Consider the following 19,690-nt stretch of genomic DNA (forward strand, 5'->3'; position numbering starts at 1 on the left):
TCGAATTTGAAGTGCGAATAGTGTATTTTTTTTTTTTTTTTTTTTTTTTTTTTTTTTTTTTCAACTTATTTTAATAACAATTAATTGAAGAATGCGAGGAACATTTGCAACCATTCATAAAAAATGGATAAATGGGGATCAAGTAGTTTACAAGACATATAGTAAATTGCATGGGAAGCTCGTTCTTCAACATTTGAAAAGGGAATTAATGGCATTGAAACAATTTGATATTCAGAGTGAAAAAGATTCAAGACAACATCATGTAATTATTATGCAATCCTTTCCTCCACTCCCCCCTCTCTTTTTGAGAAAAAGAGAGAGAGAGAGAAAGAGATCATCTTGAGAACAATGCTCATATGATTTCTTAGATTATTTATTTTATGGGACACCTTGACACAGCAGAAGCTCACCACTTGATATTCCCATTATACAAGCAAGACCTACAGTCTCTCTTGAACAATCAAAAAAAGAATTCAAAAGAATTAGCCAATGCATTTTTGTATCAAATATCAGAGGGACTCGAATATATGCATCAACATGACATTATTCATTGTGACCTTAGTCCAAGTAATATCTTGATTGATGATTCATTAGGATATATTCACATGTTTATTAGTGATTTTGGTTGTGCACATCATTCCTTCATGTCAAAAGAAGACGACAAAAAGAGAGATCTTGGAATAAATGATGATGATGATGTTGTTGTTGTCGTTGGTAAAAGGTGATATAGGATTCACGAAATGAGTAATAGAGTCACTTAACATAAAAAAAAATGATTAGATATTATAAAGCACCAGAGCATTTATTTGGATCAAAAAAATATGCTCCCTCCACAGATATTTGGTCTTTAGGAGTCATATTTTTAGAGATACTTATCGGATACCCTATCTTTGCTGGTGAAACAGATATTGAGCAAATTGGTAAAATTGTCTTTAGACTAGGAATTCCATCAAACAAAGTACAAAATAATGTAAAATAAAATAAGATAAAATAAAATAAGATAAAATAAAAAGATATATTCATGCTTAATCCTTGTAGGAAATGTCAAGCTATCCAGATATAAATAAGCTGAATTTCTTTTTTACAACAGATGAAGAAGAAATTGGTACAAAAGAAGAATATAGAAAGTCATTACAGCAGGTTATGGATGAAGAACGATTGTCTAAAGAGATTCAAGATATTATTAAGAATACATTAACTTGGTCTATCAAAGATAGATGGACTATTTTATCATGTAAAAAGAATAATATAAACTGACTTTTTTTTTTATTTAATAATAATTATTTTATTAACATGGTGGTATATAAATCTGTATTTCTATCTATCTATCTTCGAGCAGCATAGTTTTTAATTTGCTCTGTTCGACTAAGGCGTCTATAAATAAAGCCATTAATAACTTTGTTCTTTCTCTTTCTCTTTCTCTTTCTTTTCCTTTTCTCTTTCCCCTTTTTTTTTTACCTCTTTTTTCCTTTAATAGCGTCAGGTGGAGCTAAATAACCATTGAGAGTCGTGGTCGCTGAAGGAGAGTTGCTATCCTCTTCTATTTCTGTTATTTCATCATCTGAACGTACATCCGTAATACCAGTTGTTGTAAATAGTTTAATAACCACTTTAAATATCATCAGTGTCCAAAATATGATAAGAGTATATAATCCCAACATGAGGCCTAAAATGATATATTTAGTGAAATGAGGGAACCAATTCCCATTCAAAGGATCCAATTTGAATTCGGGTACATAAAGTTCAGGTTCTGTAAAAGTTGACCAAATGATACATCCATAATAATAAACACGAGTATACATCCAAGAAAAGACCATTAAAATAAACGTCAAATCACAAATAAACCCATATTGAAGATAATGTAATGTCTTTGCAAGCTGTATATGTATATGTAGAATATATATATATATAAAACAAGTAAATAACTATAACCTCTCTATCTATCTATCTCTATCTATCTATCTCCCTTCTTCTTCCCTTGGGTCTAGTAAATACTTACACAAAGTAAAACATCAGGTAAATCCATACTAACAAATACAGCTAATCCAACTCGAGTAAAGTTACAGGCATAACTTAATCCAACAAGTAATAAAGTATTAATATGATGTATCATGTATTCCACATAGTCCTTTCGGGGTGCTTCAATTTGAAGAACAAAAGGTTGTTGAATCCAAAAAGCGAATTGAAGTAAATAATAATATTTCAAATGCCTTTCAAGTTCCCAAACTGGATAATGTCTCCAAAAATAAGAAGTGTCATTCCATGTAGGTGAATTATAAAACAAGATCTATTGTATCAAAGAAAAAAAAAACGAATAAAATGAATACAGATATATATATATCTACAATCTATGTCCCCCCCCTTTTCCCAGCTTCTATCAATTATTCTTATCTATTTACAAGACCACTCGTGAAACTGATTGTATAATAAATAACTAACCAGCTTTGTTCTGCAAATCGAAGCTTTTTACTTTTAGGGATTTTCATAAAAACTGAGAATGGTTTCAGAACGAATTCCATTGTTGCAGCACGTAAAAAAGTAAAGACGCAGAAATAGAAAAATAAAAATGTAAAATCCCAAATACTCTTCCTGTAAAGTCCATTTGGAAGTTGACCTGATATAAAAATAAATCTATCACATATCTCGACATGAAGGAAATGACCAAGGATAACAGGAATTACAAACTTCATTGGCAAGTCTAATTAAATTTATTATATTAAAAAAAAAAAAATTATTCATACATATCACCATTTTACCAATCTGATGCCTATTAAAGAACTTTGCTAATTTCCCTCTTCTTGGATCTGATTTTAATAAAAGCCTATTTGTCATTCTTGAGTAATAACAAAAGATATAAATATATATGTTTGTATGTATAATAAATATAAAATGGAAAGGAAAGGAAAAAAAAAAAAAAAAAAAAAAAAAGATAAAAGAAAAACCTTTTTTTTTCGCATGTGTAACAAAATCAAACCAATTATTAGAAATGAAGATAGACCTGTCATAAAAAAAACAATTGAAAGTCCGAATAGCATTCATGGGTAAAACACAAAAGTTGTTTATATGAATATATGCAACAATGCTCGTGTTACTTGTATGATTGTTTGAATAAGAAATACAGTCCTCATCCCAACAACAAACAAAAAAAAAGGGAGGGTAAGAAAATGGAGCATTTTACCTTTGACTTTCAAAGAAATTATATATTTGCTTTTAATAATAAAAGACCTTTGTTTATTGTAATTGTAATATGATGGTTTTTTATTGTTTCATTATGTAATTTAACTGTATATTTCCATAATAAGAAAGAAGAGATAGTTGCTATATAGAAAAAAAAGCTTAAACATTACTATTGTAAGTTTCTACTACCTTCTTCCATAAGCTTTACAGTTTTTATTATCTAATTTACTACTACGGCATTTAAAATCATCTATTTTTTTTTTTCTTTTTACTTTCAAATTTTTGGTTATTGAAGATCTGACGGCATTTAAAAAATAAACATATTTAATTATATGAAGTCTTTTGGATTTTCAAATATAATTTACACTCCGCAAATTTAAAAGTTTTATATCTCATATTCACACATTGAACAATTACCACAATTATTAAAAATGTTATTTTCACTATTTTTTTTTTTTATTCTTTTATGAATTTCACTAAAATGATAAAGCAAAAAGGACGACTGTTTGTAATTTTTTTTTGTAATAATAAAAATACATATTTTAGAGATATGAATATATTCCTGAAAGTTAGTAGTGATGTGCCTTTCTACTTATTATCTATACATACAATTTCCCTAAAAGAATAATATCTACTACTATACAATGATTTGGTATTACTTGATGAGTAGAAACTTGTTGTTGTTAGAAAATGTGTACTAACAATGGCTCTCTTTCGTCAGATTAGAGGTGTTCATTAAATAGAACCACTCATTAGAATGAGCTACTTGGCAAACTTAATTTATAAAGTGATAGTAGCCTGTTACTTGTCAAGTCATGTATGCATATATTATGTCTGTTAAAAGACTAGTGTTTTATGTTTAAATGTCGTCGTCGTCGTCAAGCAGCTGTCTACAGAAGAAGAATAAGACTTTTTTTTTCTGTTTCATAAATAAAAAAAAAAAAAATGAGAAAGCTTATTAAAATAGCAAATAATTATTATTTGTCTCTCTTCTCTTCCTTTCTCTCTCCATTTCCCTCCACCAAAAGAATAATAATAGACTACTACTGTTTTTATCATATCATTCAAGTGGTAAACTATTTTACTGTTCAACACTATATATATAAAAAAAAGACTTTCAGATATAAGGGAAAAATAAGTCATATAATAGACACTATTTTATTTTATTTTTTCTAAATCAAGTAATAGCATCTGCAACCAAAACCGTTCAAACATCATATTATATATATGTATATATATATATATTCCCAATATCACTGATAATTATATAATCAGAGGTGTAATGATACAAGACAATTAAAAGACCTTATTAGTATTATTATAGATCAACTATTCGTATAATAGCGTATGTCTATACTATTATTATTATGTAACAAAACAAAACGATCCCCCCTTTTTTTTTTTTTCATCGTATGATACATCCAACTATTCCGGTTATTATTTTGCAGTCCATTCCCCCAACGGCCAATCAAATTATACCGTCAACTTTCATTTTGGGTCTAGGCTTTTTTTTTTTTTGACAATGTAGAAAGCAAAAAAAAAAAAAAAAAAAAAAAAAAAAAAAAAAAAAGATCATCATCATTCAATTATGCCGCTTTCATGTTACACATTTGTTAGACATGAACACAATATCATGAATTTTGACAGATTTCATTTTCTCTATCTCTCCTTTTTTTTTTCTCTAAAAAAATAAACCGAAATAAATAGAGTAAAGAATTATGAAACCAGCATTTAATTGATTTAAAAAAAAAAATCAATTAAAACTTAGAAAGAAGGGGGGGAGAGAGAGGGAAAGATGAGATATTATATTTCAAAGCTAAAATAAATACTTTTGGAATTGTAAGTAAATGAATAAAATAAAGACTTTTTTTTTTCCTTTTTATTTTTATTTTTATCTTTTTTTTTTTTTTTTTTTTGCACCCTTTCTTTCCATTTTATTTAAAACTTGCATTGTGTCTTTTTTATAAAGAAGTACTTGTTAATTAAATATCCGATTTGCTTCAGTCCCCAAAAACAGTGGCTTTAGACTGGACTTTAAAAAAAAAAAAAGAAGAAACCTGTTTTAAATACTTTAATTATATGAAATAAAATCAATTTTTATATTCCCTTTTTTTTATTATTATTATTCTTATTATTTCTAACTTTATTACAGATTAAAGAAAGTCATTATGGCTGATTTTACAGATTCTCTTATTAAAAATATAGGTGCACATTCATCTAAACCTATGATGGCATCGATGAATATGGGACAATTAGGAGAAAAGCTTCGTCAAGCACGTACATCAACAATTGCTTCTTTATCTCAAGCTTTATCTAAAAAGTCTTCCTCTTCTGCTGCTGCTGCTACTAATACTACTACTACTACTACCACTACTAATACTACTACTACTATTACTAATGTACCTCTTCCTGCTACTGAAAAAGCAACAGGCCAGCTTGAAATTAATATTGTTGAAGCTCGTAACTTGACAATTACGGATGCTCGCAAGTCAGATACCTATTGTATAGTTCATTATGAAGGGAATGTAACTTCAACTCTTGATCAAAGTGAGGATGGCATTTTACCAAATACACCTTTAATTTTTAATGATGATGTAGAAAGTGGGGCCTTTAAAGCATTTGAAATTATGATGAAGGCAAGCTCTCCAAAATGGATGCATCGTGTTAACTTGTAAAGGATAAATATATATATATATATATATATATATTTTATGAAATTGTAACTAAATAGATGTTGTTGTTCTTTTTTTTTATAGTGATGTTAGCGGCGGTGATAAGGAAATTCAAGTCTTTGTATATGATCGTGGTAATAAATTGCCTAATGGTGAAGATCGTTTCTTGGGTATGTCTAGTATTAAACCCAACTTGAAGAACAAGAAGACAGTTGAATTGATTTTCCCTCTTTGCGCTCGTCCTGATGATGACCAAGAAGTGACAGGCGATGTTCGTCTTCAAGTCACATACACAAACAATGCAAAGGTAAGAAGAAAGAGAGAGGGAGGGAGGGGGTGAGGGAAAGAGAGAGAAGGTAAAGGGCTTTAAATTGATTTTTTTTTTTTGTTAGGTCTACCTTAAACCCGAAGATTTTCGTATTGTTCGTATGATTGGACAAGGCTCATTAGGGAAGGTATATGAAGTAGTGAAGCGAGATTCTGGTTGTACATATGCTATGAAGGTCTTATCCAAGCGTCTTTTGTTAGCAGAGGATGAAGTGGATACAGCCTTCAATGAACGTAATGTTCTCGTCCAATCTCTTTCTAATCCATTTATTGCCAACCTTAAATATAGTTTCCAAACAACACATCATCTTTTCCTTATTATGGATTATTTCCGTGGTGGAGAATTATTTGACTTTTTAGAACGTGAAGGTTGTTTAAGTGAAAAGCGATGCCATTTCTTTGCAGCTGAAATTGTATGTGCCCTTGAACATATTCATGCTAATCATATCGTGTATCGCAATTTGAAACCTGAAAGCATCTTGTTAGATGCTCATGGTCATCTTGCCTTGACTGATTTTGGACTCTGTAAGATATTGAAGACGAGAACAGATTTAGTGCAAGAAGATGATAGCAGTAATAGTAGTAGTGTACTCAGTAAGATGACACCAGAATATGTATCACCTGAAATAATAATGAAGAAACCCTATGGTATGGCTGCTGATTGGTGGAGTTTAGGTATCTTGATGTTTGAACTCTTAACAGGATCCCCTCCTTTCCATTCCATGGATTCAAATGAACTTCATCAACAAATCCTTGAGGCACCCGTCAAGTTCCCCTCTGGTGGTTGTATCTCTGAAGAAGCCAAGGACTTTGTTTATCGATTACTTGAACGTGACCCAAAAAAACGTTTAGGTTCACAAGGAGATGCTGCAGAGGTGAAGGCACATCCTTTCTTTAAGGATGTCCGTTGGGATCTGGTTTACGAAAAACAGATGCAACTTCCTTTTACTCCTGAAGTAGAAGAACAATTAAATGAAGAGGCTATTGCAACTGCCTCTGCTATTGGTATTCCAATGACTAAAATGGAATCCAACTCATCATCGTCCTCTACAAACTTGCCTATTGCGGATCAATCCAAATTTAAAGGATTTAGTTATGTTCGTGAAGAAACGAATCTAGTTAAATTAGGAACTCATCGTCTTGGTATTCATCCTGAAGATGAAGATCCTGAAATTGATTTCTGGTTTAGACAGTAATAACACCCACCCTTCACTCACCCATACATACACACACACACACACATAAGACAAGCATAGAATTAATCCCAATCTTTTTTTTTCTTCTTCTTTTTTGTTGTAAATAATAATTTCTTTTGTTATTAGAAAAAAAAAAGAATAAAGAGTTATTATTCATAGATACCAAACTATGCATAATTGGGCATTTACTAGTCAATTATTATTTGTGGGGGGGGGTGGGAAGGAGTTCCCTCTATCTTATAGTAATCTATTTAAAAAATAAATATATAAATATTCATCTGCCTTTCAATGAAATGATTGAATTAGCGTATATAGTATGTGTATACCTTGTTGTAGTTTTGATTAAAGCGTTCTATTGACTATGGTTCCCCACCATGTATTCTCTAACAAGCGTAAATCCATCCTTAATTTCGTGGCAATTCGATATATATATACATCCTCTATTGTTAGTAGAAGGTATAGCAATGTTGCTGGTTGCTGCTAAAATATTCAAAAATAGTAGTAGTAGTTAGTAGTAGTAGTAGTAGTAGTAGTAGTAGTAGTAGTAGTAGTAGTAGTAGTAGTAGAGGGGAAAAAATGTCTTGTTTAACACAATAGGATAGCTCCATTGTAATCTGAATTTAATTATCCAAAGACTTTGTTTCCAGAAATACCAGTTAAAAAAAAAAAGAAACAAGTGTCAATCTTAAATGATGATTATTTATTAAAGGTAAATCATTTAATTGATGCAGCAGCAGCGGCAGGACTTTTATTATAACGGAGTTTTCAATGATCAACAAATCATTCCTCCCTTCCATATAAATCAAATTCGATAAAAGATGTTGTTAACACATTCATATTGTATTATTTTCTTTTAATTAACCTTTGAAAAAGGAGTGAAATATAGACGTGTAGCTTCATACACAAATGAAAGGTAAAGCCTTTGGTAAAGGTTCGCATTATTAGTTTGAGCAGAAACAAAAGGAAAGAAAAAGCATGAGCTGGCATAAATTATAGCACATTAAGATTATGTAAAAAGAAGCAAAATATCTTTGCCACGAAAAAAAAAAAAAAAAAAAAAAAAAAAAAGTAATGCCATGAAATAGTAGTAGTAAAATTTAAATTTTGCATGGGTTATTGAAGAAAAGATACAGTTTACATACTACAATGAAATAATACTGTTTTTATTATTATCATCATTTCTTCTCCGCTCATTAAATCTATTATTGTCTCTTCTTTTATTTTGTTTTCTTTTTCTTTTTCTCTCTCTTTTTCTTTTCTTTTTTTTTTTTTTTTTAATTAAATATCGAATGAATAAAGAAGTAACAAATAAAGATATACCAGTAGTTACTTTAAATAATCAACCAATTAATAATTTGATCCCATTAACGACAGAAGAGCCCATTCGTAGAAAATGGTTAAGATCAGAATTAGAAGATATTAATAAAGACGAGAATAATGAAGGTTACGAAGATGAATCATCCTCATCAGAATCCTCATCAGAGGACAGTGATGAAGAGGATTCAATGATAGGTCAAAACAAAATTAAAAATATCAACGCAGAAAAAAAGAAGAGGAGGAGGAATCAAATAAGAAAAACGAAGAAGAAGAAGAAATGAAGAGAAAGAATGATGATAGTTCTCAACCAAAAGATATTATGGCTTATTTACAACGAGAATTGATGGAATATCAAGAACGGCAAGAAGGTGAATCAGCTGCTTATGAACAACGAGTAGCTGAAGCTGAAACAGAAGAAGATATATTAGAAGCAGATCCTGAACTATTACGTAGAACAGAAAGTAATCGATATATCCCTTATGATGAAGCAAGTATGTCACAGCCCAAGGATACAAGTAGCAATATCCATAGTCTCTCAAACGATCCTATACAACAAGAACTACTTGTCTTTGCAGATAATCCTGCTGTAATCGAAGATACCAATAAATTATCTGTCATTCATTATTATGGTGCGGGTAAAAATGGTATCCTGCCCATGAAATATCGTATAAAACGTAAAACTAAATCCTATTTGGTGGCATGTGATTTTAGTAAAGAAAGTATCTATGCTATTGAATGGACAATGGGAACTATGATGCGAGATGGTGATGAACTTCATATTGCCACTATTTCGAATAGAGAAGACAATCCAGATATAGTAAAGGCAACAGGATTAGATCCAAAAGGAGAGGTAAATATATATGACGAGTTTTATTATCAATGTAAATGTATTCATATATATATTTTCTTTAATAATAGCTACATGCAACATCCAATGCTTTAATCAAGGAAGCAAAAAAGTTGATGGGACAAATGATGTTATTTAATGTTAAACTAGTCACACATGTCTTGATTGGACATGTGAAGGATTGTTTAAAATCTTTAGTAAGTAGTGAAGTGAATGGGATTTTTTTTTTTTTCAAGAGAAGGGAGAGGGGAACAAGTATTTAATGATTTTCATTTAGACAAGAGAACATGAATTTACAATGTTAATTTGTGGTAGTCGAGGTAGAAGTTCAATGAGAAAGTAAGTTAAAATAATAACAATAATAATATGATGATGATAATAATAATAACAAAATATGATAGGCTATTGATGGGATCTGTGTCAACTTATCTTGTACACAAGTCACCTGTTCCAGTAGCAGTTATTCGTAGACAAAAGAAAAAGAAGAAGACTAATAAAAATCAACCCTTAGAAGCTCATGCATTAAGTGAAAGTAAGTAAATAAAATAGATGAATCAAGTAATCAAACATTTTAATTTAAATTACTTTAATCAGGCGTAAAAACAGGTCAATTAGTCGTAGATGAATTAAGTAACAAATAAATAAATAAAATTACGCATATTACCTTTGTGGCCCTATCTCTATTTTTTTTGTCATAGCAACCTATTTATGATTACCATATTTGGAAAAGAAGTGTAAGGCGTAACTATAATAGCATATTTCTATAAAAAGAAAAAAAAAACTGTAAACTATACTTGTTGTAATTGCTTTGGCAAGAAAAGGTTATATGTATTTATATCAGATTATGATAATCACAACATGTAGTATATAAAACAAGTTTTTCAAACTTTTGTAATTTTATTAGTAGCCAAAACTGATAAAGAAGTTAGTTTATATATTAAAATAAAATTATTTTTTTTTAATATAAAAAAGAAAAAGACCAACAGTTAGCGTGCAAACTAATTTTACAACAAGTAAGTTCATCATTATCTTTTAACCTAAAATATGTAAACTTTTATAATACAGTCCGGCTGGTGAATATTGTCGGTTACAAAAAAAAAAAAAAAAAAAAAAAAAAAAAAAAAAAAATTAAATTCTACAAACAACTTTTTAACCAGTAAAGACCTTATCAAAATAGCGTAACAGGTCAAAAATCTTATCGTCTCTCCACAATTCTCAATATTAGGTTCCAAAATTTCTTCCGATTTTTCTAATTTGAAAGGTGATGAATTTCGCTCCTGGACATTAGCATACTCGTCAATACTGTTAAAAAGGAAGAATAGTAGGTGTGCAAATGGTTAACTGGCTACGATTTGTTGAAATAAATCAAATATTCTCCTCGCTTTCTATAACTTTTGATGAAATCAATGGTGCCCTTGATCTGCTCGTAGAATTTGTAAAGTTCAATGTAAAATGATATGGTGCTGATTTTATTACTTCCAATATGCATCTGCATTTACATTTGTGTCCAACAATTCGTGACTTTGGCCGTATATATTCAACCTGGTTATACAGCTTTGAAAAAGCTAATAGAGATATCAAAGAAATAGCAACAAACTTCAAAGAAGATCTAGAATTTACCTACATGGAGAAATACCTTCAGCAAGTTCACATGCCTGACTATTTTAATTTGATGCCTGCTGAAATCAAGCACAACTCAGTAATACGCGTCAAATTGGATCGTGATTTCTCCGAAAATGAGTGAAATGAATAAATGAAAAACGTGATAAATCAGAAAATAGAATCTAAACAAGTTGTGATACCTTAAAGAATAATGGAAATAGAACAATATTCTTTCTTTTTCTGATGTGAAAAAAAAAAGAAAAGGGATGATTTTTTTTTTTACCTTCCACAAATGAATAAATTTAAATTATCTCTTTGTGATATCTACTTGATAAATATAAGCTTCATATAATAAATAAAAAGGTTTATTAGACAACAATAACTGCTAAAACTTTGTTACACTAGCTTTTTTTTTTAATTTGTGTGTGTGTGTGTGTGTTTATCGTATTTTAACAAAAAAAAAAGGCGAGACTTCTTCTTTATATCTGTTATTTCGATTTCTCTTTCTTCCTTCCTTTATATATTATTATTTATTTTACAGCTAAATGGGTACTAAATTATCAACATTATCAAAAAAATCAAGACATAGTATGGCAAGCTCAAATAGTAATTTGTCTACAACTACTAAAAAATCATTTAAACATAACGACGAAATTCATAAACAGCCTTTACCTAATTCAAAGCATAGTCATGATAATGAAAGTTGTTTATCAGAATCAAGTATAAATACAGCTGGAAGATCATTTCATCATGTATCTAATTCTGCATATTGGCTGCCAAATGATAATGAAGAAATGGATAGACTAGTTGGTGTAAGAAGAATAATTTAACGTATCGTCCTTTAATATACTAAATTATCGAATTTAAATAGCAACATTTTGCAATAAAGTCATTATTTGGCGGGTAAATTATATTTAGTGTGTAATAATGGATATAGATAAATAGAGATAGATAGATAGATGCTAATTTATTATAATATGAACAGTAATATCATGAATTGCATATCAGAATCAATTGAGATAGAATATAAGAACAATATAGTATTAGATTTAGGCTGTGGACCTGGTACTTGGTTAATGGTAAGTCATTTTTTCTCTCTTTTCTTATATGTATAATTATCTCAAAAAAAAAAAATAATAATAATCTGAACTCTATATACATGCATATACAAATGTATTTTATATATATGTTTATACGCTCTTAGGATGTTGCAACAGAATATCCAACAAGTCAATTTATTGGAGTAGATATGTGCGACATATTTCCAAGTAACATTAGACCTCCTAACGTGAGTTTCCAAACTGGTAATGCCCTAGAACGGTTACCATTTCCAGATAATACGTTTGACCTTGTCAACGTAAGATTATTTATTCTTGCGCTTATGAAATATGAATGGTCAACTGTGATTAAAGAGATATATAGAGTATTAAAACCAGGAGGCTTTGTACAAATGATTGAATGTGGTATGCTTGTAAAGTCCTTATCTCATTCATATATTATATTACTCTAACTATCAAGTTCTTCATACATAGGAAAGAGGGAATGAATTTGTAAAATATTGTAGTAGAATCTGTAAAGTAGAATAATAATAATGATAATAGCAATAGAGAGTACAGTTATTTATTATAAATATAGTTGAAGATGTTATAGATAATCGTGGACAAGATCCTTATATTATGTACAAGTTGGAATCATTACTAGAAAGTAATCATTTTTATATTTATCATTTCGAAAGGAAAGATATATATTTAGGTATGTCATATATCATCCCTACTTATAAATAACTTACTGTTATTTAAATAACTTGTGTAAAAGGTAAACCCGATCCACTTAGTAGAGAATTTCTTTGGGACGTATGCAATATATTTAAAGCAGCTCAAATGGCAATACAAACGCCTTTAGGATATACTCAAAATAACTATCATCAATTCCTAGATATTCTTTACAAAGAATTACAAAAACAGCCTGATGCTACATGGTCCTTTTCAGTGTGTGTCGGTCAAAAATAATTAATTTGAAACATAGAGTGTGAAAAAAAAAGTATATGATGTGTGTGCGTGTATGTGTGTGGGGTAGCTGAAGTTTAAAGTGATTTTTTTTTTCAACTACTACTAAAAAAAGTGATAATAATATCCACATAAAATAATACATCTTTATTATTACACATAATCTCTCTCTCTCTTTTTTTTTTTTGTATATTTATATTTTTTTTTTCTGTTCTTCTTTAACATGTTCAAAATTACAAATCAACTATATGAAAAGATTAAATATTTTGCTCAATTTCCACAGACAGGCGTTTCTTTAAAGCAGATGGTCATGTTCGGTATGACACTAATTTACATTCATCTTTAATATATATCATTTTATGTGTTTTTTTTATAAAAAAAAAGAGAGAGAAAATAAAATTAAATATATAAACTTAACTAGGACAGAGGCCTGCACCAGCAACATTTTTTAAAGCAAGTCAATTTTTACATGGTAATTTTAAACATGGTTAAAGTTCAATGTTTACTAAAGAAAAAAAAATGATTACGATTAGAGGAATTACCTATTCGATTAGCTCATCGAGTAAAAGAATTGGATGAACTTCCTCGAGGCCTTGGTGAAATGCCTTCAATTCTTAAAGTAAAAGATTGGTATGCACAGTCATTTCAGGTAATAAAAAAACAAAACAAAAAAAAAACAACAACAAAAAAAATAGTAAATAATGAATGTGATGTGATGTGTAGGAATTAATAGAATTATCACGACCAGAATTAAGCTCCCAAATGAAGGCAACTTTTCGAAAGGCAATAAAAAACTCTGAAGAATTACCTCAAAGTACACCCAATTTGGCTATTCCACAAAAGAAGCCTACTGGCAGATATCAAAATATGTTAGGTCATAGGTAAACAATGTCCTGCTTTTAGTTTGTTTGACATATCGTTTAATCAAATCAAAATCTAGATATTATAATAACTTTGAAAATATTGAATGTACACCTTCCATATTATCCTATACAAACGAATTTGTGAAAACAATTGAAAATATTAAAAGAAGACATGATCCTGTAGTAACAACGATGGCACAGGGTATTATGGAATATAAACAACATCGTAAAGCAAGTATGATTGATTCCGATGTGCAACAATTTCTTGATCGGTTTTATATGTCGAGAATTGGAATCCGAATGCTGATTGGTCAACATTCGGCGCTTTATCGTGGTCCGTTTATGCGGAATTATGTCGGCGTCATTTGTACAAGGACAAATATTAGAGAAATTGCTTTAGATGCTATTGCTAATGCGAGATTTATATGTGAAGATCATTATGGTCTGTTTAAAGCACCAGAAGTACAAATGTTTTGTCCCGGAGATATTGAATTTATGTATGTTCCCTCTCATTTAAATCATATGGTTTTTGAGTTATTGAAAAATTCGTTACGTGCTGTAGTAGAAAGATTTGGATCTGACTATGAAGATGAATATCCACCTATTAAGCTTATTATAGCACACGGAAAAGAGGTAATAGAGTAGATAAAGGTATATACTTGAATATAAATAAATAGATATATATAATAGGATATTACAATAAAAATTTCAGACGAGGGAGGCGGATTACCAAGATCTGGAGTTCCTGTTATTTGGACATATATGGTAAATAAACGATATTTATAACTTTTTTATTTATTTATTTATTTATTTAACTCAATTTTATGTACAGTATACGACGGCAACGGCACAGGAATTAGAGCCAGAATTTAATAAATCAGAATTCAAGGCACCCATGGCTGGCTTTGGTTATGGGTTACCTATTTCTAGATTAGTAAAGCATATTAAGATAAAATAGTAGCTAAAGATGAAATTTCATTAATTTAATATCTAACAATAGTATGCAAGGTACTTTGGTGGTGACTTGAAGTTAATATCAATGGAAGGGTAATTTTTATATGTATTTCGAATTACAAAGTGTCAATTAATTGACTCTTTTTTTTTTTTTTTTTTTTTAGTTATGGTACTGACGCGTATCTTCATTTAAATCGACTTTCAGATAGTGATGAACCATTAATTATGTAAAGAAATATAAAGTGAATGTAAAATAAAGCAAATACATAAAAATTATACAATTAAAAAAAAAAAAAAAAAAAAAAAAAAAAAAGAGGAGAAGACAATAGAGTTCTTTATTTATTATTATTACTTTTAATATGTGGAGTTTTAAATATTGTTTGTCTTTGTGTGATGATTGAGTTAGCACTTTTTCCTGGTGCAAAAGTGAAAAACTATCAGCGTAGATAACTAAAAAAAAGTATAAAAGAACGGATGCATACCGTCGGAGAAGTTCATGAACATTTTAATATCTTGGAAGTTTAATTTTACAATAAAATAAATTCGAAAAGTATATCTTTTTCAATGGTTCTTTTATTATTTGTTACATGGTTTATACATTGAACACAACTATTATAATTTAAGTAACGATTTACTTGCGCGAATACAAGATGAATTGTACGTAATTTATAAAATTACTGTAGGCCTTCTCCCCAATAACTGGTTTTTTGTTGCATAAGCATCTTTGAACTGAAGAAGCAGAGTTAATAAAGTTGTTTTTGTTTCAGGTTTTGTGAACGTTCATTTTGTGTAATGACTACTACTGCTTTTAAACTTTGACTTTTCTTTTTTATAGTGATGATTTGCGCTCTCTCATGATTTTTTTGAATTTGTCTCTTTCAGCTTCAAAAGAAAAATAAGTGCTAACTCAAACATCACACAAGGACAAACACTATTTAAAACTCCACATACTAGAAGGAAAAATCTAATATTGATTTTTTTGGAAAATATTTCTTATAATTTGATAAATTCATTGTGAAAATTAAAAATACTATCAATGGCCTTATTATATTAAGAAAGTCTCTTGAACAAGATAATATACTCTTCATCTTCCCTCCCAAGAAAAAAATATATATTGAATAAGATCTGACATTAGACATTCAAATTTTACCAAGAAAAAGCACACGACTTTTTTTTTTTTTTTTTTTTTAAGATTCTTCCTTTTCTTACGGATGCTTTTTAGTAATAACTACATAAACCATTTAATACCTTTATATATATATATATATATATAAGTTATATTGTCATAATTTCTCTTGAGTTTAGCTGTTTGTATAAAAATAGGAAAGGAGGAGAAAAAAGTACGCGTCTTTTACTTTTAGTAAAAGGTACTCCAGTCCTTCCTTTCCGAAATTTAAATACAACAATATTCAGATTCCAGTAGTTATAGTAAATGGTCGGAGAGGATTTAATGACGAAATAAACAACTCAACTCTCTATTATAATCATCATCATCTTCATCGTTTCCAGTGTTTTGCGTTTTTTGAAATGACCTCAGTTCTGGCAATCCTGAGGGACAGAAGAAAAATATGGTATACATCTTTCTTGGTATGTTGTTTTATTTCCCGACATTTTATATACATAATTTTTTTTCCCCTCTCTCTCATATCTTTCAAGCGAGTTAAGCTTACAATATTCATTTTTTTTTGTCTAATGATAGAAAGAGAGAGAGAGAGGGAGCAATAAACTCAATTATCTATATAATATAAAAACAAGCAAACAATAATATGATGAAATGAATAGTAAATTTGATAATAAACAAAGGATATTATCGTATCAATGGCATCTTCTGCGAAAACCCAATAACTGTAGCCATGACGGGACGGGACGGAGTACTATGTATATAGTATATTTTTTGTCTCAACTAAAGTAGCATTAATTACTGTGCATAATTTAATACCCGTTGACTCATCTTCGACAACCAATGCGGTATTACTCTCGGCAGGATGAACAATTAAAAAAAAATGAATTGATAAGCATTGTTTGTAGATTTATATTGTTCTTGCAATTAAGGCCTATAAAAATAATACCGTTTAAAGAGTTTGTCATGAATTGAAATTCCAGTAATTGTCATGTTGTTGTTCTTTAATATCATTTCTTAGTTCATCAACTCTTTTTGTATTCGATGCAGATTTAATGGAATAAAGTTTATATAAGTTTATGTTTATTCTCTGCTGTCTTCATTATCTGCTTTAGTTACAATGAAGTTGTGGATAGTTGAACTGATCTTTTTTTTTTTTTTTTTTTTTTTTTTTTTTTTTTTTGAAAGATTTCGTAGTAGGCTTTTAGTAAGGTCTAGTTATAAGTAACATATGCGGAATAAAAGGTGCCATGATATGATATCATATAAATTTTGATAATAATTCGACGATTATCAAAATATAAGTGTATTCAGAATTGATTACTCTTTTATTAAAAAGTACCTGAGCAAATATTCTCAAAGAAGAAGGGATTTTAATAACTTATTTATGTATAATTTTCCTTCATGATATATAAATTTATTAAGGACATTGTACAATACTAAATATGGTTCGTTATACCTCTCCTGACCTCAACTATCTTTTATATAAATAGCCCATCATTTAAAATTATAAATTAAAGGAATTGGCGTATAGAACTATTGTTCAGTTTTGTTGACTTTACTAGTTTTTTATATATATATATAACTTACCTTTATTCTGACATTTTAATAAAAAATATCACAATATAACTAAATATTAGAATTATCAATAAGACGATAATAGAAAGATCGAAAAGCAAGATATAAACTAATACTGCATAGGACGATATATCACAGATCAGAATCAATATTATTAGTTGTGCACTTTATGCATATACAGTATTATTTTTAAGACATTCTTGTTTTATGAGTAATGAAAATAACATAACAATAAATACCAATGTTATGAAGTAGTGCTGAATCAAATATAGAACAAGTTACTAATGATAAGTATGCACTTTACAGGCTCTATATACATTATTACTATCATTCTTATTCAATATACTAATATAATCATATACTGTCTATAATAACTCTATTTTGATTGAATAGACACTGTTAAATGTATAATAAGATTCATTCAAGTAATACATTGACGAATAAATATAGCATAAGGAAATGCTTAAAAATACAAATATACATTGTAGTGCCTTCCCTATATCATTTACAAGCATGAACAATATAATACTTTATAATTTGGCTTAAAAAAAAAAAAAAACAATCAGTTAGATCAAACATCAATAGATATATTATTTAGATTAATAATAACAGTCAAATGGTTAATAATCTAAAATATTACTATTCGGTATATTGACCATATGTTTTTAAAGGGAATTAATATGAATACAATTATCATCCCTGAAATGAACTGATAACTTGATTACAATTAAAGAATAATAGTTGATAAAATAATAACTATAACTGATTATATAGAAATTTTCTAAAGGAAGGCTTTGGCTAACTGAAGCTTATTAGAGCAAGGCCTCCCATAAATCTTTTTGCTAGTTGATATTCCAAGTACTAGACCCCTCATTAATAGGATTAATCTTTTGCTTCTTTGTTGATTGATTTGTTACTTTCATTTGTGATTACATCACCAAATACCGTACCATTATTAGCCTTTAATGCTGCCATTATACACGTTTTGTACTTTACTGTTACTCTTGTCCATCGTCACAATAAAAAAAAAAAATGTTAATTATTAGTATCTAAGCTGTAATATTTAATGTATGAATCTAGTTATATTTAGAGAATAAGAAATGAGTTTCCATATCAAATAATAATAATAAACTAATATTGCGGTCAAAGATGATTTTCATTATTTTTATTAAAAACATACATAAACTAAAATAAGTTTATAGATATCAATCTATTCAATTAAATAGCTATTAAGGTAAAGCAGTCCATTACACAACAGGTAAGCAACTATTGCTACTATTAACGCATATCTATCATAATCTTTAGATATTTATACATTAAAATACATGCATTTCTAATTCAATACATTGCAAAAATGAGGCTAAATGACGGCATAAGCCAATGGAAGGGGGATTAGGAAAAGAAAAAATACAACGAATACATACATTGGCCTGTTAACATTATTATTAACACAGAAGGATATCCCTTTTGCGTTCTCAGTAACGGTTTTTTTTTTTTTTTTTTTTTTTTTTTTTTTTTTTTTTTTTTGTTATTAATGACCTTTTGCAAATTGGATAAGTCAGTTAATTAGTATATTTGAATTGCCATTGAGATAGAAGTTTTCTTAATTCTATTTAATTCACATTATGATTTGAGAAAAGTAGAAGAGACAGAAAGGATCTAACATAAAAGTTTATTATAAGGATACGTTGGTTATACAAACAACATTATGGCTTGCAATTCTCTTGACATTTCGGATAAGGTTTTTCTTCCAAAATGATATGTAGAAGATTCACACAGTACATTTGGCTTATGAGTTGCAAACGGGTGCACTTTTATTTTATCTATCAATCTCTTTCATTTGTATCCTCATGGAAACTAATCTCTTAAAGTAAAAGAGGTATTATTTAAACGACTCATTTTTAATTTTCAAGTAAATCAGAAAATATATGGAAAGATATTTCAGTTATTGAAATTATTAAAGATTAACATTTAGTTAATACCAAGTATTGGAGATTCATTGCTGCATACACACAACCAAAAATATGATTA

The 19,690-nt window shown here is 28.9% G+C and overlaps 7 protein-coding genes across 7 annotated transcripts; 6 read left to right on the plus strand and 1 right to left on the minus strand.

Moving 5' to 3' along the window:
• Positions 1–78: 78 nt before the first annotated feature.
• BX663DRAFT_513387 (kinase-like domain-containing protein) lies at positions 79–1,259 on the plus strand (the record flags this gene model as incomplete). The annotated part of the gene is made up of 4 exons (XM_051528140.1): positions 79–262; positions 369–721; positions 781–970; positions 1,039–1,259. The coding sequence occupies exons 1-4, from the start codon at positions 92–94 to the stop codon at positions 1,255–1,257; spliced, it is 933 nt and encodes a 310-aa protein (XP_051381577.1). The 5' UTR covers positions 79–91.
• On the minus strand, positions 1,239–2,912 carry BX663DRAFT_513389 (TLC domain-containing protein). Its single transcript, XM_051528141.1, has 5 exons — positions 2,757–2,912; positions 2,400–2,698; positions 2,000–2,287; positions 1,459–1,877; positions 1,239–1,374 (listed from the first exon to the last, which is right to left on the minus strand). Exons 1-5 carry the CDS (start codon positions 2,830–2,832, stop codon positions 1,326–1,328), a joined length of 1,131 nt encoding a protein of 376 aa, XP_051381578.1. The 5' UTR covers positions 2,833–2,912; the 3' UTR covers positions 1,239–1,325.
• Positions 2,913–5,345: 2,433 nt separating this feature from the next.
• BX663DRAFT_487319 (protein kinase A catalytic subunit) lies at positions 5,346–7,372 on the plus strand (the record flags this gene model as incomplete). Its single annotated transcript, XM_051524737.1, has 4 exons — positions 5,346–5,454; positions 5,686–5,848; positions 5,934–6,156; positions 6,242–7,372. The coding sequence occupies 4 exons, from the start codon at positions 5,346–5,348 to the stop codon at positions 7,370–7,372; spliced, it is 1,626 nt and encodes a 541-aa protein (XP_051381579.1).
• A 1,263-nt stretch (positions 7,373–8,635) lies between these two features.
• On the plus strand, positions 8,636–10,594 carry BX663DRAFT_513395 (uncharacterized protein). Its single transcript, XM_051528142.1, has 6 exons — positions 8,636–8,884; positions 8,923–9,539; positions 9,608–9,733; positions 9,814–9,875; positions 9,938–10,068; positions 10,131–10,594. The coding sequence occupies exons 1-6, from the start codon at positions 8,662–8,664 to the stop codon at positions 10,175–10,177; spliced, it is 1,206 nt and encodes a 401-aa protein (XP_051381580.1). The 5' UTR covers positions 8,636–8,661; the 3' UTR covers positions 10,178–10,594.
• Positions 10,595–11,575: 981 nt separating this feature from the next.
• BX663DRAFT_513405 (S-adenosyl-L-methionine-dependent methyltransferase) lies at positions 11,576–13,364 on the plus strand. The gene is made up of 7 exons (XM_051528143.1): positions 11,576–11,950; positions 12,010–12,041; positions 12,124–12,217; positions 12,343–12,609; positions 12,671–12,710; positions 12,774–12,890; positions 12,954–13,364. Exons 1-7 carry the CDS (start codon positions 11,684–11,686, stop codon positions 13,145–13,147), a joined length of 1,011 nt encoding a protein of 336 aa, XP_051381581.1. The 5' UTR covers positions 11,576–11,683; the 3' UTR covers positions 13,148–13,364.
• Positions 13,321–15,258, plus strand: BX663DRAFT_513408 (uncharacterized protein). The gene is made up of 8 exons (XM_051528144.1): positions 13,321–13,461; positions 13,566–13,616; positions 13,678–13,793; positions 13,868–14,025; positions 14,085–14,640; positions 14,698–14,772; positions 14,840–15,054; positions 15,126–15,258. The coding sequence occupies exons 1-7, from the start codon at positions 13,368–13,370 to the stop codon at positions 14,963–14,965; spliced, it is 1,176 nt and encodes a 391-aa protein (XP_051381582.1). The 5' UTR covers positions 13,321–13,367; the 3' UTR covers positions 14,966–15,054; positions 15,126–15,258.
• A 997-nt stretch (positions 15,259–16,255) lies between these two features.
• BX663DRAFT_513415 (uncharacterized protein) lies at positions 16,256–17,138 on the plus strand. Its single transcript, XM_051528145.1, has one exon. The coding sequence runs from the start codon at positions 16,489–16,491 to the stop codon at positions 16,684–16,686; it is 198 nt and encodes a 65-aa protein (XP_051381583.1). The 5' UTR covers positions 16,256–16,488; the 3' UTR covers positions 16,687–17,138.
• Positions 17,139–19,690: the final 2,552 nt, after the last annotated feature.

The sequence above is a fragment of the Cokeromyces recurvatus genome (genome assembly GCF_025118155.1).
Source record: "Cokeromyces recurvatus strain NRRL 2243 chromosome Unknown BX663scaffold_17, whole genome shotgun sequence".
In the NCBI taxonomy this organism is placed as follows: Eukaryota; Fungi; Mucoromycota; class Mucoromycetes; order Mucorales; family Mucoraceae; genus Cokeromyces; species Cokeromyces recurvatus.

Coding starts and splice junctions, on each gene's coding strand:
- BX663DRAFT_513408 (XM_051528144.1), top strand. CDS start 13,368: ATGTTCAAAATTACAAATCAACTATATGAAAAGATTAAATATTTTGCT. Junction 14,641..14,697: donor TTATAGCACACGGAAAAGAG/GTAATAGAGTAG, acceptor TATATATAATAG/GATATTACAATAAAAATTTC. Junction 14,773..14,839: donor CTGTTATTTGGACATATATG/GTAAATAAACGA, acceptor TTTTATGTACAG/TATACGACGGCAACGGCACA.
- BX663DRAFT_513395 (XM_051528142.1), top strand. CDS start 8,662: ATGAATAAAGAAGTAACAAATAAAGATATACCAGTAGTTACTTTAAAT. Junction 9,540..9,607: donor GATTAGATCCAAAAGGAGAG/GTAAATATATAT, acceptor CTTTAATAATAG/CTACATGCAACATCCAATGC. Junction 10,069..10,130: donor AGCTCATGCATTAAGTGAAA/GTAAGTAAATAA, acceptor TACTTTAATCAG/GCGTAAAAACAGGTCAATTA.
- BX663DRAFT_513405 (XM_051528143.1), top strand. CDS start 11,684: ATGGGTACTAAATTATCAACATTATCAAAAAAATCAAGACATAGTATG. Junction 12,042..12,123: donor ATAAAGTCATTATTTGGCGG/GTAAATTATATT, acceptor TAATATGAACAG/TAATATCATGAATTGCATAT. Junction 12,218..12,342: donor GACCTGGTACTTGGTTAATG/GTAAGTCATTTT, acceptor ATACGCTCTTAG/GATGTTGCAACAGAATATCC.
- BX663DRAFT_513389 (XM_051528141.1), bottom strand. CDS start 2,832: ATGACAAATAGGCTTTTATTAAAATCAGATCCAAGAAGAGGGAAATTA. Junction 2,288..2,399: donor TCAGTTTCACGAGTGGTCTT/GTAAATAGATAA, acceptor TTGATACAATAG/ATCTTGTTTTATAATTCACC. Junction 1,878..1,999: donor TACCTGATGTTTTACTTTGT/GTAAGTATTTAC, acceptor ATACATATACAG/CTTGCAAAGACATTACATTA.
- BX663DRAFT_513415 (XM_051528145.1), top strand. CDS start 16,489: ATGACCTCAGTTCTGGCAATCCTGAGGGACAGAAGAAAAATATGGTAT.